This window comes from Exophiala bonariae, assembly GCF_035927105.1.
Source record: "Exophiala bonariae strain CCFEE 5792 chromosome Unknown scaffold_25, whole genome shotgun sequence".
Taxonomy (NCBI): Eukaryota; Fungi; Ascomycota; class Eurotiomycetes; order Chaetothyriales; family Herpotrichiellaceae; genus Exophiala; species Exophiala bonariae.
The window spans coordinates 323642-340476 of NW_027042500.1; the positions used below are offsets into that span (position 1 = coordinate 323642).

The window sequence follows — 16835 nt, forward strand, 5'->3', positions numbered from 1 at the left end:
TCGAGGACGAATTTCACGAGCGAGGAAATGAGATACCCAGAAAAGTTTTTGAGCTCAGAGTCATAGACCTAGTAGATAGCACAGCACGATCTGGCTGTAATGAACCATGACTATCTATCATTAATCCCTTCCTCATCATTTTAACAAGCATCTTTTGGCCATATCATTTGACGGGACCCATTAAAGTTGATGGCTGGTGGATTTTGGTGCCAAGACATTTGCCCTAACTTCTCAATTCGGCCACCTGCGGGAACGAGAAATCTCGATTACACTGAGTCGCAGCCAACTTCAACATTGCACTCTCTTCTGAACTTACCACTGGTACTCGTCAACACTCAATATCACAAACATGGTAAATATTCCCCATCAATCCTATGCTCTAGCAGATTTATTGTAATTCCGTACTGACATGAACAACTCAGGCGCCAGCAGCATCCTCCGGCGGCAAGAAGCAGAAGAAGAAGTGGTCCAAGGGCAAGGGTATGCAATATCTCTTCTACCATCCATCAAATCGAACGATTAATCAATCAATCAATCAATCAATCGAGTTGCACGTATCTTCAGGGTGATTCGGTTCGCTAACTTGGGTATCTTCCCTATACAGTCAAGGACAAGGCCAACCACGCAGTGATTCTCGACAAAGCCACCTCAGACAAACTCAACAAGGATGTGCAATCATACCGACTGGTCACCGTCGCCGTACTGGTTGATCGTCTGAAGATCAATGGATCGCTAGCTCGCAAGGCCCTCGCCGACCTCGAGGACAGAGGCATCATCCGCAAAGTCGTCGCACACTCCAAGGGAAGCATCTACACGAGAGTCGCCGCTGGTGCTGATTAGACTTGTGGTTCGACTGGGTTTTTGATGATATGGGTGCGGGCACGGTTCGAGAAAACCAACATGACACGATTAGAGCAAACATCCCAGACGTGATAAAGTCATCATTTGCGATGGATACATATAACGATTTCGGGCACCCAAACAACGAGTCAATCAGATGGTGCAGACGTTTCATTGTCTAGCCAGGTAATGGTTATGATAGATGGACATGCTGCTGCCAGGACCCTTTGATACCCGACAGGACGAATGCATTGACCTCAATCGGTCAAAGTGGACGGCTGGACAAAATCAATGAAGAAACAGTTGTCACTGATGTCCAATTCATCTTCTTTCGTGTCTTTCATTACTCCCGCATCTGGATCTGGATCTTCCCTTCCCAAGATCACGTTATATATCAGCATGTGGCTAAAGTACAGGTTTTCCTGGTGTGTCAGAAGCATCGTTCTGATTCATGTTCTTCCTCTTCGGCCTCCCTTTCTGCGCCGGCTCACACAGTTTGGGTGGCGGGCCCGTATACTCCGGCACCCCCACCAATTCACCAACAAGGAAATACTTCTTACTGGAAGCGTAGAAACTCTCCCACTTCTGGACTTCAGCCTGTACTTTTTCCCTGGCCTTTCTTCGATCCCGCTCCGCTCTCATCTTCCTCTGAGCACTTGTGATATCCTCATCTGGGTCATCGATCGGGACATAGATCTCTTCTGCACCTCTCATATCACCCGTGCGGTCTTCGAGAAAACAACCCGTCACAAAGGCTCTGGTGGCATCTCGTCCTGCAAACACTTCGTAGCTCCCGCCAGGCCCGTAGGTATGTCTCCCGGCAGAGACGTCGAAGATCTTACCGTTGATGGCCAGGTAGATGGGTTTCTTGGGATCCGAGCCGTCAAATACACTGAGTTGCTCTGGGGTCAACTGTAAGGGACCTTGCCACCACTGGGCAATTTTCGCCGGCTGCGTGAACCATGGATCGTAGTTCCAATAGAGGGAGGCGCCGGATGTTATGTAGTACGAAAGGGCGCAGGAGACGCCGATGAGAGTAATGATTACGCGGAGGATGTCGAGGGGTGAGATGATGCGGGATGTTTGGTCTTCGAGTTCGTCGGGAGAGGAGTTTGAACGGGCGGAATGGCTTGCGTCAGGACTACCTTTGGTGGCCTGTGGCCGGCGACGAGCGCCTGAGGGAGAGGACATGTTGTAGACTAGAGAAGAACGGCTCAACAGGCAGCATTTGCTGTGTTAATGGAATGCAGAAAGTGATGCTGGAATGTAATTTTGGTAACACAAATACCACATACAGGTAACCGTAAGAAAGCTAAGCCTGATTGTGGGGAACTTGACGATGATGCAGGTGCGGATGAGGCTGGGAGAAAGAGCGACTTTGTCTCCCAAGTCGACCAGCCACCACAATCCCATCTTTCACCCACCTGGGCACCCAGTATCACGTTTCTTTCTTTTCTTTTACCGTTCGACCTCTTCCTCTTGTCATACTGCATATTTGCTCTGCACTGACCATCTGTAGAGCACATTAATCGCACACAAAACCTTCCGCTGCGCAATCCAGCAGCCGCCTGTTGAACCGAGGCTGCGGCAACAAAGAAAACAATCGCAGCCAAAACAAACCCACCACCAACTCGAGCTCTCCACACTACCTCACACCTTGCGCACCGAAGATCAGCACACTGAGTGCGATGTTAAGATAATATAGCCGTTACTGCCATCATATCTGACTATGTCCTACCAATATACCGTAACAGAGCGGAGGAAGCGCACAACCACCTCTGGTGGCTATGGACACTCTGGCAATCGGTCCGCCTTTGGGTATTGGATACCTTTGACCTTGACTGTCACAGCAGCTGCCATTGGTGTCGCTGCGTGGATTTGGAGTGAAAGACGCGATGACGAGGTGGATTCTAGTGAAGATGAACACTATCCCGGGGGCATTCCGCCTCCAGGGTACCAAAGCATGAGCGGTGCGCTTCCTGCTCAAGGACAAGCCCAGCCAGGCGCTTTCCCGGGTCCTGGTCCTGGCCCTCAACAACCTGGAGGATTCGGCGGTCCTGGTGGCCCGCCTCCGCCTGGAGGGTTCCAAGGTCCTCCTCCACCAGGTAATTTTGATGGAGGAGGGGAGTATCGATCAGCACGATCTACGACGGTGGAACACCAAGAGGAGACTGGCTTGGTGGCTCGGGTCTCGAGTGCCTTTGGCTTTGGCCGTTCCGCAAGTCCTATCCCACCCAACGACTGGGCGAGCAAGACATTTGCAGCAGGGGCCGCGGGCGTCGCAGCTGCTGGCGCTATGGTCGGTGGTGCTATTAGCTCATTTACTGGAAACAGTGGAGGATACGAAGACCACGAAAGGTGGAGTGAGGAGGCTGAACAGAAAGACTCCAATCGAGAGATTACCCAAGGCATCAGACGGCGCGGTACTGCGGATGAGTTCTTTTCTGGAGCAGTCAGCCTGCCCAAGACCGCTTCGGTGGTTCATCGAAAGCGGAGGACTGTGGCGATTGTTGTTTCTGCTCTGGAGGATTCCACCACTGGTGAGATTGATGTTGGCCAGCATGCTGTAGGTGTTTATGCTTCATTTTTATCTTGACCGTTACTAACTATTCGGACAGTCAATTCTTGCACACCTTCCCGAATTTATCGACCCTGATACAACCAGAATATTTGTTTTGATCTACACGCCAGAACTGAAGGCTCATCCATTAAGCCCAGTTGCAACACGACGGCCATCACAATCCATGGCTTCATCATTTTCCAATATCAGCCATAATGATGCGCACACTCCAGGTGAAACTCCTGCCCAGACACCGGGCGAGTTTCCATCAGATGGAATCTTGTCTCGAGTGGAGCCAAACCCTATTGACGAGACCACTCCGTTATACAAGACATTGCACAACCAGGCACTAGCTATCGTGGACAAGGACAGTATGATCATCCCGTTCACATCACAAAACGGGCACAAGCATATCCTACGCAGCTTGGCACCAGAAGTAGTATATATACAAGAATCACTCTGTGGCAGAGACGGTGAAATAGTCTCTGACCTATCCGGATGGGTTCGACAAACTGTGGTGGTGATCGGCGATGAAGGGGGCCATGGTGGATTGATTGATACTGACGATGAGTCCACGACCAGAAAGAGCGAAACGTGGTGGCAGAGAGAAGAGCGGACTGGTTTGGGTAAGCGGGTGACGGTGGTGGAGAGTCTGAAGATTGGAGAGGATTGGCAGAGACGGATCAATGAGCGAGATTGAGATTTAGTGAGCGGAAGTGATGATTTTAATGGGTCTACGATACAAGTTTGATATACAAGCCCCTTCTTCCACACACCCATTGCGAGCTCGAACCCCTTGTGGCCCCTTTTCTACTTTGTTCAAGTGGCACCCACCGTAGCCAGCCTTGAGACGATGACTAAGATCTGACATGATCAGCGTTAAAGAGGCGCAAGTAGCCTTCCAGGACAAGCAAGTCGCTCTTATTATGGCAAGTTAGCCGACGAATCCGACCTCATTCTCAGACCAACACCAACACCACCAGTATCAAACTGGTCAGCGAGCGCAATCACTTTCCATCTACCTCGACTCAATAACTCCTTCTTTCCCTTCTCTACGACCAGCCGACTCTCGTCAGGCGCTCCATCACCTCCAAACTTGACCCTGTCCTAATCCTACTGATCTACACCCTCTGCCTGCCCCTCACGATGCTGCGCGTGTGCCCTGCGCTGTCGCAAAGTGGCCGAGGCTCCCAAGAGACCGTGTCTGCTGCCTCAGACTAGATCCGCTAGGCAAGGAACAACAAACTACCTGTTAGATTACACATGATGGCTGCTGTGGTCGCTAAACCGGCCGGAATGGCCACCAAGATTAAAAAGCCTCCTCCGCCGGTACAAACCAGTATCAACGGCGGCCGCCCACCCTCCGCCTCTCCCTCGAGCGTTCCCAAGTCGCTTCCTGGTCAGAACCCGGCGACCACTCCTACTACGGCATCCAGTGCAACTGCCACCACCACAAACGGCGCAGCACGCCCGAACCGTCGGCTGCAGAGGTTGAATACGCGAAACAACACTACAGATGGCGCCCCGAATGACAAGAAGACTTCCAAGAAATTCCCCGAACCCTATGGTTTGTTCCATACTTGGCTGAGCGTCTAGAATTACATACTGACGAATCTGATTTACAGTACCAAAAGACTCACATATTTTAAGAAAATACAAAGGCTGTCCCCCATCGCTAATTGTCCACCTCCACCCGACCCATTTTCGCTTCGACCAGCAAGATGGAAGTTTCAGCTACCACTCCGAAATGCGCATCTTCATCGAACATCTCCAGAAAGGTACCATCCCTCACGATATGGTTGAAGAATTCCGAAAATCAGAAGTTCGATACTACGAGGGCTGGTTGATTGTCAGGGTACTGGACCACAAGTCGGCGGCCAAGGAGGTCGCTGCAAATGGGGTCGCCGCAGATGATGAGAAATTGTTCTCCATTCACAACTATAACCAGTACATTACTCCATCTCCTTATGCACCATATCCTACCAAGGAACAGTCTGTCGCAAGGTCACCTCCAATGAATATGAAGCATGAGCACAGGGATTCCGTCTCTAGTCAGCCTTCCTCCACCGTAAATTCCACCGACACGATCGACGTCGCTCCAAAGTCCAGCAAGCCTCAACCCAAGGTCTACCATGTCGCGCTCCGACCCACCATTCTGTCTAAACATATGGATTTGGTGATCGATGCCATGACTCCAGATCCCAAATCGGTCAATCGCAAACAGTCTCAGGCGAATGGCAATGGCAGAGCGAATGGATCAGCTGCACCACAGACTCCCATATCGGGCATGCCAGCAACCCCGTCCACGGAGAAGGGCCCTCCACTCAAGAAACAAAAATTGAAGATTGAGCCTAAGGACATGCTGGATTATGAAGCTCGAGTGGTGAATTCTACGGCGCCTCCCTTGTATCTCGACCCTGTTGACAATCTGGAAGAAGCTGAAAGTCTAATCTCTATGCTTCGAGACGCCCATCATGATGCAAGACCACCTTCTCCCAAGAGCAGAAAGAGGACCGTCGCCGAATTGGCTGCAGAAGATGCTCATGCCAAGGGTCAAGAACGCTTTATGCTTATTATGGACGAGCGGACTGCGGACGCTGCTAATGCCGGCGCCGTTGAAAATCAAGCCGCAGCAGGAATGTTCCAACCTCGCTTTGAGAAATTTAACGCTCTGGACGGTATTAAGAGAGACATCGCTGAGCGGAAGCAACGAGAGAAGGACCGACAACTCCAAGAAGACGAGAATAGGAGAGGTCAGCAGGAAAGGTTGCAAGAAGAAGAGAAGAAACGCATCATGATTCAAAGGGCGCAAGAAGCTCGCATGCTTCGAGCTAGACAACAAGAAATGCAAGCTGCTTACGCTGCTCAACAGCAACAACAACAACCAGGCCAGCCACAGCAGCAAGTTCCCAATCCTGGTCAAGTCGTCCAGCGACCGCCATCACAACAAGTCAATGGTATCCCGCCTAACATGCAAAGTCAAATGATGGCTGCCTCGCAACAACGTGGTTCACCCATCATCCGTCAAGGAACACCGCACGCTGCCTCGTCACCCATTGTTACTTCTTCTAATCAAGGAGGACAACCGATGACAATTTCAACTTCTCAACAAGGTCACGGATCTCCTGGAAGACCAGGATCTGCTGTACAACACGCTCATCCAATTACAGCGATGTCGAGAGTTCCTAGTAATCAGGGCCAGCCAAGCCGTAATGGTACGCCACAGTTGACAAATGGGACACCTGCTGCTAGAAACTCAACCCCCATCCTCAGACAAGGCACGCCATCACAGCACATGACACAAGCCAGTCCGCATGGCAGTATGGCAGCGCCAACCCCTCAAATGATGCAGGCTGCAATGATGCAGGGACAGATGGCTAATGGTGTCTCTCAACCTATGAATCCTCAACAGGTCGCTCAAATGCAACGTCGACACATGCAGCAACAAGCGGCAATGCAACAACAAGCCATGGCGAATGGTACTCCTCAAATGGGACAAGCTCAAATGGCACATCTTCAAGCACAACATCATGCTCAGGCCGATCGACAAGCTGCTTTGCAGAGACAACAGGCCCAAGCCCAGGCTCAGGCACAAGCCCAGGCGCAGGCGCAGGCGCAGGCCATGCAACAAGGAACGCCTCAAAGTCAACACATGTCACCTGCACCTCAAGCACAGAAAGTGTACAATCAGCAATTGGCCGAGTCAATGAAGGCTCAAATGCAAAGCATTCAGCAAACCCAGCTTCAAGGTTCACCTGCTCCCAATCAGATGACACCACAACAACAAGCAGTTCAAATGGCACATGTGCAGCACCAACAGCAACAACAGCGAATGATGGCTGCTCAAGCACAAGGACAAATGATGGCTGGTATGCAACCTCAACAGCAGCAACAGCAGCAACAGCAAAGATCTAGCTTGCCTCCCTACCTTCAGTCAGTTTACAACAGCACGCTCAACGCTTATCAGACGAGGTTTATGCAACAAGCTGCTGCTAAATACCAAGGCAACACCAGCATGCTGCAGCAGAATGAAATACATCAAATAGGACTGCAAGCTCGTCAAGCTGCCATTGCTGCCGTTCGCAAACACCAAGCCAACGCACAGAATCCAGGCCAACAAAACGCCATGCAGAATAATATGCAGAATGCCATGCAAATGCAACAAGCTCAACTTAGGCAACAGGCAGCGCAACAAGCTGGTGGAGGCATGCCAAATGGAATGGGCGGCATGAACATGAATCCCAACATGGCCCAAGCAATTCAACAACAGAACGCCCAACAGATGCAACAGCTGCAAATGCAACATGCTCAACAGCAGATACTTCATGCCCAACAGCAGCAGCAACAGCAGCAACAACAACAAGGCATGCAGTTTCCCCAGCAAAGATGATATCCTTATCTGAGGCGGCTGATAGCTATGCTCTCCTGTTTATTTAACAGAATATCGAGTGTCATCTTTTTGCAAGGGGGACATCAGCCGAGAGCCATTCTTGTGCAATTGTGGTACCACGCATCTAGTAACTTGCTTTCAAGTACGATAGTAACAGGCTGTTGCATTACGCTCTGACTAGAGCGGCATTCTAGTGTGTTTCTCCATCTGTCCTACCCCATTTCTCCGGTGCATGTTGAACTGCCTGGACCTGCGTCGTTCCACAGCAAAGGTTTGCAGTCATCAAGCATTCTGGAATCTGGATCTCCCGATGCGACAGGGAACGGAGTTATTTGGGAGGCACCACACAAATTGACCGGCACGCTGAAACGGGCGGGACTTCTGCACTTTTATTGCCCGGGGAAGGAATCCGGCCATAGCCAGTAATGATATTGACGAATGAGGAACTTGAACTGAATGATCTTTGATATTGGTGGGAATGGAACGAGGCCTGGGGATGGAGCATGTGAGAAGCTTCAAAGCAAAACGCAAAACCACGGGCAGAGGGTCACGAAAGGATGGTACCTTGGTCTATTGGTATGCCATAACGACATGGTATCAGATCACCCTGCCTTCCCAACATACCCCTGATGGCACCTACCAAAGCATCTGACTATTGGAGCTCCCCTAAAATGACCTGAAGAATGGCCACTAGGCATGGATGGGTGGTTCTGGTTATCCCTGTGTACATCTTTTTGACAACCTCTTGTTTCTTGTACTAGCACTCTTGAGATACCACAATACTCAGCGGGGAATTTTGACCTTGCCAACTTCCATACCTGTTTGCAGACCTGAGCAACTCGCTATTTGACTCTCACATGCCCTGTGTTCTTAGTCTCGCTCATAATTGCCAATGTTCTGTAGGCCGCTTCCCACGGCGTTGTCTGGCCTGAGTTGCTAAATAGACTGATGTCAATTCACAACATTAATTCCACAAGGTTGGGCTACAAGTCACGGGCATGCTCTAGATTTTCTCAGACATCAAGGAATGCGGAGAACCTGGCATGTCCAAAACACCATTGAGTCTGCCTCGTGGTGCCTTCGCCAAGAGAATTCCCGTATACGAGCTCGTGTCTTTAGCTTTGAGGAGGCGCAGAGAGGGCTTAGACAATTGCGACCGTGTATGCATCGTTGAGACAAATTCTGCCACTGGCAATTTCTATACGACGTCATTGTTTATTGAATCGTCCCAATCTCACAATAAGAAGACTGTTCCAGACAGCTGAGCGGTGACTATGAATATGGTTTTTGATCTATATCACATGAATCCTCGAGCCTCAGGCTACAGCCCTTGCAACTAACTCTTGGATTCACATGCGGTCTCGCATGTTGCCAACATCAATTGCAATCGTGTACTAGTGACTTTCCTCACCGAGGAGAACATATATATATGTCGAAATATGACATCTGTTCGCAGATTCACCTCTGTTAGTACCTCAATCGGCCCGCCCCATCGACAGTCATCTGACAAGCAACAGTGGTTTTCCGACATGCGAGCAGATCCTCCTTCCAGCTCCCGTTTTCAAGTCCGTGGTGATTTCTTCCGAGAGCCGGAGGAACGAGGCCGGGCCCGGCGCTGGGGAGACAGGGATAGGCATCCTGCAACTGTTGTTAAGTCGGGTCCATACCGTAACGTCTACGCTCTCCTGTTGCAATGGGAGCAAGACGACCTGAATGTTGCAAAAGAGATCCGAAAATTGCACCACACCCTGGCCAACCAATTCAATTTTACCGTTCAAGAATTTTCCATTCCTTCAAAATCCCCCCGTGATACGCTCATCGCAAGGTTGAAGTCCTTTATCACGGGGAAAGGAAAGCAAGACTTGTTGATCATCTACTATGGCGGACATGCCATGCCAAACCCGCAAACTTGTGACTGGGCCGCGTATGCAAGGCCCGGCACGCCACAACTCAGGTGGAACGATGTATCCAGTGTATTAGACTCTAGATCGGATGTTTTGCTCATTTTTGATTGCTGCTTTGCCTCAACAGCCATCACAAATTTCACCAAAGGTTCTGGTTGCTATTGGGCGTTGACAGCTTCCGGGCGGTACAATACCGCTGCGGGAGTGCAGCCTTTCTCCTTCACCGATTGCCTGACCCGAGAACTCGAAACGCTGGCCGCCCGCTTTGTCGTGAACAAGCAGCCTTGCACAAGCCAAGACCTGAACTCAGGGCTTTTCGTCCACCAGCAGAACCTTGAGGTTTCACCCCATCATGTGCGATTGACCGAACATGCATGCGACCCAATCGACCTGACGCCGCTGCCTCGTTTTCGTCACTATTCAGAGTCCCGTAATCGAATCCCCTCGAGAGGACGGTCGAGATCACGAAGCCGGGCACGCTCTCGACCATCTTCCAACACTAGAAGGTCACGCTCTCGGGCTTCTTCCGGAGCTAGACGTCCTTCGCGTGAGCAAGAACGGTCACGATCTCGAGCTTCTTCCAGGGCTAGACGTCCTTCGCGTGGGCAAGAGAGACGGTCACGCTCCCGTGCCTCTTCTAGAACTAGACGCCCGGCGAGTGAGCATAGCAGGCGGTCACGTTCCCGTGGCAGGGCTTCTATGCACGACCCATGGCATCGAGGACAGACTTCTTCACCGGCTAGGTGGTACTGAAAGTGAGTCCCAAAACTATCGCATCCCACGGGACATAAGATCTGCCAGTTGAACGCAAGGTTAACACACCGGCGAGATTCGGCGATCCAACTCCACAACCGCAGTTCAATCACATCAACTTTGGTCGGAGGACTGGAGTTGTTGTAAGTGAATCTATATGTATCAATTTGTTCCCGACATCTGCAGTCCAAATTTCCAGACTGTGTTTTATCTTGGCCTGAATAAAGGTGCAGCAGCGCTCACAATAGTGGCAGGCAATGACAACTGATTCGACAGCTCATTGGGATGTATTGCCGCTAGTTTTCAGCTAGGGATGTTATCAGTAAAACCTCAAAACTGCTGCGCATCCGAAGTTCGGTTCGCTTTACGTGGTGGCCTTGGATTAATCTTGCATAGAATAGTTAGAATAAGTAATGGTATAATAATCGAAGTAGCTCCTTGGATATATAATACCCAAAAAACCTACATGTACCAGCAGGAGTAGAATAAACCAACTCAAGCGGGATCTCCAATTCCATATGATGTGATGTCAAGATTGAAGCAGTATTCAATTGATGGCTGATGTGATATAGAGCTGGGCTATTGGTTGATAGCTTTAGGCTGGTGTCGCCCTTGACCCCAGCAATGCCAGCAGCCTTACAGCCACAAAATATGAGACAGGTGCGGACTTGCTCTCATCTCTGACCCTACATAGATACAGCGGTGGCTACTATGACGATGCTGTTCAACAACTGGTTTTATGCTCTAAGCACTGCTCTGCTTGCGCAATCATGTCCGTCTTTGACTCTTGCCGAAGCATTCTAGTATTGACTGGATATGGCTTAAGCCTACACTATTGGCCAGATCTTTATGTCGTATACACACTGTACAGCATTGCGAATGTACGTATACGCTTATATAGCAGTGCAGAGCATTGAACAAGAGATATATTTACGGACCAGAGAAAAGGGGGCCTTCAATAGGGTGATGTCTCTTCCAACGTTTTATCACGCATGTGAACCATGATTGTGGTGGTGCAGTTTCTCCGTGATGCCTTCTCGGCCCAACTCCTCTTTCGTCTCGACAGGTGCGTCGATATGCGCGTTGAATTCGGCCTTGGGGTCCACGAGGAAAGTGGCGCCTGTAATGGTGTTCAAATTAGCACTCACATTTCCGGAGATTATTTCGAAGAAAATATGGACAGCTCTTACCTACAACCGCCAGTGCAGAGAATGCCGCGGCAGTGATCCACACATAGCGGAAGCCCAGGCTATACGCCTCCTTGATGCCCATGCCGGCCGCCTGCAGAATCTCATGCGAGATACCTGGCACGAGGCCGATAGCGGTCGCGTTCCCGCTCGTCAGCGCACCAATCAGATGTCCCAGCTCACTGGGGTCGAATCCCAACGGGACGGCCGCGGCGGCGACTTTCGCGGGCAGCTCCGTCGTCAACTGGTCGCTGAACACAGCCGTGTAGATGGACAGCGCAATGGTTCCGCCAAAGCTGCGGGTTGCGATCATGAGGCCCGTCGTGATGGAGATGAGTTCCGGCGGCGTGGATAGCTGAGCGACGACTACAAGCGTGTTCAGCGCTGTGCCGAGCCCAAGGCCCAGGAAGGGTGCGTAGCCTAGGATGTTGGCTCGGCCGCGCGACGGGGTCAGTGATGCCATCAGTGCGCTGAAGAGCGCGAATGATATGAATGCAAGTGTTGTCGGTAGGCGCACCGTCTTGCTACGCGAGCAGTATATACCCGTCAGCCAGGTGGCGATGAACGCTGACCACCACGACACGGTGTAGTACAGTCCCGCGTGGAATTGGTCCTGGCCGTACACGACAGCGGCTTCAAAACCGAAGTAGTTGTTCGCCGCGAAGAACGAAATCCCCTCGGCGAGGATGCACAGCTCGGCAATCGCGAAGTTGCGGCCCCGTGTGAAGAGGTCGTGATGCAGCATCCCCGTCCGAGTGAACTTCCACTCGTAGACGGCAAATGCCAGCAGTAGGAGACTGCCGACGATCAGAGGCGCCAGGATCTGTGCGCTCTTCCACGCGTACACCGAGATTGCGGATGTTAAGCTGAAGCTGAAGAGCACGAGGCCTGTGATGAGTAGGAAATAGCCAATCCAGTCGAGCTGGGCGAGTTTCTCGCGTGTCGTGTATTTCTGCTGAAGCTCGCGAACAGGCGGGTGGTAGAGGATGACGACCACGATAGTGGAGAGACCGTACAAACCTGCCGTGATGTACCAGAAAGTGCGAAATCCGGAGGGATTGTTGTTCGTCAAGGCACCGCCAACGAGGAGTCCGAGAATTCCGCCAACGAATGCAGCGGTATTGGTTGATGCCTGCGCAAAGGGGCGATGCTTGCGCGGGAGGATCTCAGAAGCAATGGCGTGAATGACGGGCTGCGCACCCTGGCTCAGAGCACTGATTCCCTGGCCTGCGATCGCCATGCCGATGGAATTCGAGCGCGAGACGATGATACAACCGACGCAACCGAAACTGCTTAGTACAATCACAAACCATCGCCGGCCCCAGAAGTCGGCGGCTTGCGACACGGGAGGCCCCAGACATGCTGCGCTAATCGACATTGTCGAGACCAGCCATGTGCCTTTGTTGGCCCCGCCGACTACGGCCGTTACGCTGGCACCTAAAAAGCCCGCACCGACGATGTGGAAGACTTGGACGGCATATTCAGTTACTACAGCCTTCAAGGGAAAGCGAATGAGTGTCAGTATTGTTTAATGGGGGGTTTCAGGTAGATTTCTTGGAGAGTGGAGAGCCTCACGATTAGTAGGATGATGGTCTTCAAGTGGATGTGTTGAACAGCTTCGGCATCTTCGACGCGCTGGTCGTGGTCATGCAGGCTGTCAGTGTGGTCATGCAGGCTGTCAGTGTGATCAGCTTGAACGGGCTGGACCTGCTGCTTCTCCATGACAACCATAGCAGGGTGTAGCTTATCTAGAGATGCGTCGACGTAGAATGAATGAATTCCCGCTTCCTCTGCTAAGACTGAACAAGGTGATAGGTTTCGTAGGCATGAAGGTCACTGCGCCGAACATGAGGACCATGCCAGTACTTAATCTCGAGATCAGGTTCTTGGTGTTACCCGACCCATCCGTGATCGCGAGAAAGTCGGTACCTCCGGTGGCACGAGCGGAGCATCGTTGGGTTCCTCCTGCCGTCCCACATTGTTGCGCAGGTCTGGATTCCATCCTGGAGATCCCGCCCTGGAGACTCCACGATGGATAATGGTCCATCAAGCCTTGTCTTAGGCCGTTTTCGATCGATCCAACGAGTAGCTCAACCTGGGGAAGCTTGCAGAGATGTGGGCACCAATAGGCATTGACAGAATTACCGAATATCTAGTCTAAGGGGAATGATTTTGGTGAAGCGCGTGGTGTACAAACTCTCGGTCGACAGCGGAGTTCCGATCAAGCGGTCGAATTTTTCGGAAGTTGGGGTAGGCGGCTTACAGGGGGAGACAAAGCATGTTACGTGATTCGTCAGCCTTGTGGGAAGTCGGTCTGTTGATGATTAATTTTTCGAGTGTTTCGGACCCCGAGGATCTCCAATAGATGCGAGAAGAAAAGACGGATCTTTCTTTCGTTGAATTCTGCATAGATGGATTGCAAAGGTGGAATAACTAGGAGACAGGAGTAGCTTCAAGTACTAAGCGATGGCGAGGCTGAGTCTTGGCAGGGACCGCGGGCATCCTAACGGACGGCATCGAAACAAAAATCAAGTATTGCAGAGGCATGTATTAGATTTTCTCTTAGATCGTACTAGGTATCTCAACATGTTTAAAACATTGCTTTGAAAATTGAACCACGGTCCTGGACTTGTACGAGAAGAAACACAAGTTCTTTAGCCTCAGTCGGTCCATGGTTCCGGACAGACATGCTCACCACTGCCCCCCCCCTCTACAGCTATCTAGAACATGACAGGATGCGCCTTTCTTTCTTAGCACTCGCAGACTTCTATACCAGGGTCTTATTTGGACATCTCCGTAGTAGGCTTATTTTTATATGCCAGCCTCAATGGATAACACGTTGGCATTCTCCACTCTCCCAACCCATCACATCGGAACCAGCGTGGTGTAGACGGATCCGTTGCCGCGTTCTATAATCTGGACATTAGGCAACCTCTTCATGACATGAAACACGAACCCAAAGCTTCCATCTCGAGTTAGGCCTCCTCGCATGCAGGCTAACCCGACCAGCTAGCCTCGGGGCACGCGCATATTCTCTCGATTGACACCATGTCATGCGCGTTACCGCAAAACCCGAACATGATAATCAAGCTGGCTCCCGAAGTCTAGCGCAAGGAATACGGATGAGGCTGGTCCATACTTAAACAAGAATGCCTCGTACGGGCGGAAAGATATTTCCCATCGAGTGTCGAACCCGCTTGATAGTGGTAGTTTTTAGCCTTCTAAGGCCAAGAAGATATGCAGTTTAGAGCCTTTGACGAACAAAAGGCCGAGACTGCCCAGAGCTCGGAGGACACAATTACCAAATGCACAGTGTCGCTTGATCTCAAGAGCGCCAGAAAAAGTCAAGTACAAGACTAGCAGCCGGATGACAAGAGCCAGAGCCTGGGTTATAATACTACAGGGCTCTACTTCCTTAACCGTAGGAATAGTGGCCAGCTCAAGGACTTGTGACAGGTGTGTCTAGATCCAAAACAAACCATATGTGGAACTCTCTGAGACCATTGATATGCAGTTAGCTTGTTGCCACGTCTCCGAGAAATGGCTTCAAGATAAAAGGCATCATCAGGAACGCCATTGCACTCTCTCTCGATCATAGCTTATTATACACGTCGGACCCCCCACAGAGTGCGTTGTTAACCCCTCGACAAGTGTGAAAACCGTTGAGTTGTAGAACAAACCCATGCGCATTCCGAGTTATCAAAATCAAAGGATTCTAGCGTTGTTATCACACTTCGAATATGGCAATCTAACGTAGCGATCGATGTAGGACCAATCTAAGAGGTTTAGAGGTCTCAGAACCAGCCTGACGGCAGAGGCGGCGCAGGTTGACCTTTCGCATTTAACCGACCTTGTTCTAGATGATGGCGCTGGATAGTGCGGGGTTTGTATTCAAAAGACTGAAAGGCTTCTAGTTAGCCATGTTTCCAATGCCAGCCATGGACACTCAGTAGGTCAACGAAATGACCATGGTTCTGGAGAAAGTGGCGCCGCGCTACCTAAGTAAAACGCTACCTCCAGCGTACTGGAGCCTTTCGTGGCTGAAGTGCACTATTCTCAAAACAAGGGTGGGAGGAGTATGCTAAGGGAAAGAACCTTTTTCAAGTTACCTAGGGATAATTCATAGCGTCTACTCCGTAAGCCCCTACCAACTAAGACTGACTTGGCAACTGCAACTGAGCATACCTAAAGGTACAGACGCCATTCAACAGGACCATTTGTTTGCTGCGCCCCCTCAACCACACCAGGAACTCAATTTTAGTCCCTACGTTTTCCGACTAATAATGCGCAAGGCAAACACAGAATACGAACCTGCTCAAGCTAAACATGGCAAAGGTCATCGATTCGACGCCCGTAGGTAGTCGTCGCCTTCCAGGTGCGGGAGACAGAGGTGCAAGTTTAAATGAGGCGGGCGTTTCTTCCTCTCACCAACACACCGGTTACTTGGCCAATACCTGCTAACGTTGACGAGTGACTTGCTGCGACCAAGTCAATTGCTGGTTTGGGCGCCACAAGGATTACGATCCCACCAATCTTTTTCCACACGATCTCAAGCAAGGCAACTGTTATGTCTGGCAATCGGGGGCTCGGTGGTCGTTGTTCTGCACTTCGCACTGAATCTGCCTGTCGAGGTCAAATGAGTTTACGCTACCACAAGATTCGTTAGAAAGTGTTGGGTGCCTATCTTTATGAGTCGTGCCCCTCGCGCTACAGCTGTACTACTTGTATCAAGGCATATCAACTTTCTCCTTGATAAGCCGCTCCAGCGAGACCATAATCCAAGAGGCAGTTGTTTTTCGGGCCAACCGATTGACGTGGCCTATTCCAAAACATGCGTTCTATCATCTCACTTCTATGCCTTCTTGTGAGCCTCCTAGGAGGCTATGCCCATAACCTCGGGGAACAAGATGCGTTTCACCTCGTCCCGGATCAACCAGACCAACAAAGCATTCACGCACAGGACTTCTGCGGCATTGAAAAAGATCCTGGTGAAAAGTACGAACAGGTACGGAAAGAGCTGATCGTGAACGCCGCGACAGTCGTAACACGCCTCACACAAAGCTACAACGTATGGCAGAATAACTGTGACGGGTGCTGTCCGTACCCGCACAGTGGGTGTCCCATAGCCTGCTGCCAAATGTTCAATAACTCTTCCTGTGTCAACAAAGAGCTGCTGCAGCTCATTGGGCTTCTGGACCTGC

General features: G+C 50.9%; 5 protein-coding genes across 5 annotated transcripts; 3 read left to right on the forward strand and 2 right to left on the reverse strand.

Moving 5' to 3' along the window:
- Positions 1–349: 349 nt before the first annotated feature.
- RPS25 (40S ribosomal protein S25) lies at positions 350–840 on the forward strand (the record flags this gene model as incomplete). Its single annotated transcript, XM_064850183.1, has 3 exons — positions 350–352; positions 423–480; positions 605–840. The coding sequence occupies 3 exons, from the start codon at positions 350–352 to the stop codon at positions 838–840; spliced, it is 297 nt and encodes a 98-aa protein (XP_064703070.1).
- Positions 841–1245: 405 nt separating this feature from the next.
- LTR84_006624 (uncharacterized protein) lies at positions 1246–2031 on the reverse strand (the record flags this gene model as incomplete). The annotated part of the gene is made up of 1 exon (XM_064850184.1): positions 1246–2031. One exon carries the CDS (start codon positions 2029–2031, stop codon positions 1246–1248), a length of 786 nt encoding a protein of 261 aa, XP_064703071.1.
- Positions 2032–2569: 538 nt separating this feature from the next.
- LTR84_006625 (uncharacterized protein) lies at positions 2570–4100 on the forward strand (the record flags this gene model as incomplete). Its single annotated transcript, XM_064850185.1, has 2 exons — positions 2570–3406; positions 3459–4100. 2 exons carry the CDS (start codon positions 2570–2572, stop codon positions 4098–4100), a joined length of 1479 nt encoding a protein of 492 aa, XP_064703072.1.
- A 566-nt stretch (positions 4101–4666) lies between these two features.
- On the forward strand, positions 4667–7790 carry LTR84_006626 (uncharacterized protein; the record flags this gene model as incomplete). Its single annotated transcript, XM_064850186.1, has 2 exons — positions 4667–4967; positions 5026–7790. The coding sequence occupies 2 exons, from the start codon at positions 4667–4669 to the stop codon at positions 7788–7790; spliced, it is 3066 nt and encodes a 1021-aa protein (XP_064703073.1).
- A 3643-nt stretch (positions 7791–11433) lies between these two features.
- On the reverse strand, positions 11434–13012 carry LTR84_006627 (uncharacterized protein; the record flags this gene model as incomplete). Its single annotated transcript, XM_064850187.1, has 2 exons — positions 11434–11567; positions 11638–13012. The coding sequence occupies 2 exons, from the start codon at positions 13010–13012 to the stop codon at positions 11434–11436; spliced, it is 1509 nt and encodes a 502-aa protein (XP_064703074.1).
- Between the last annotated feature and the right edge of the window lie 3823 nt (positions 13013–16835).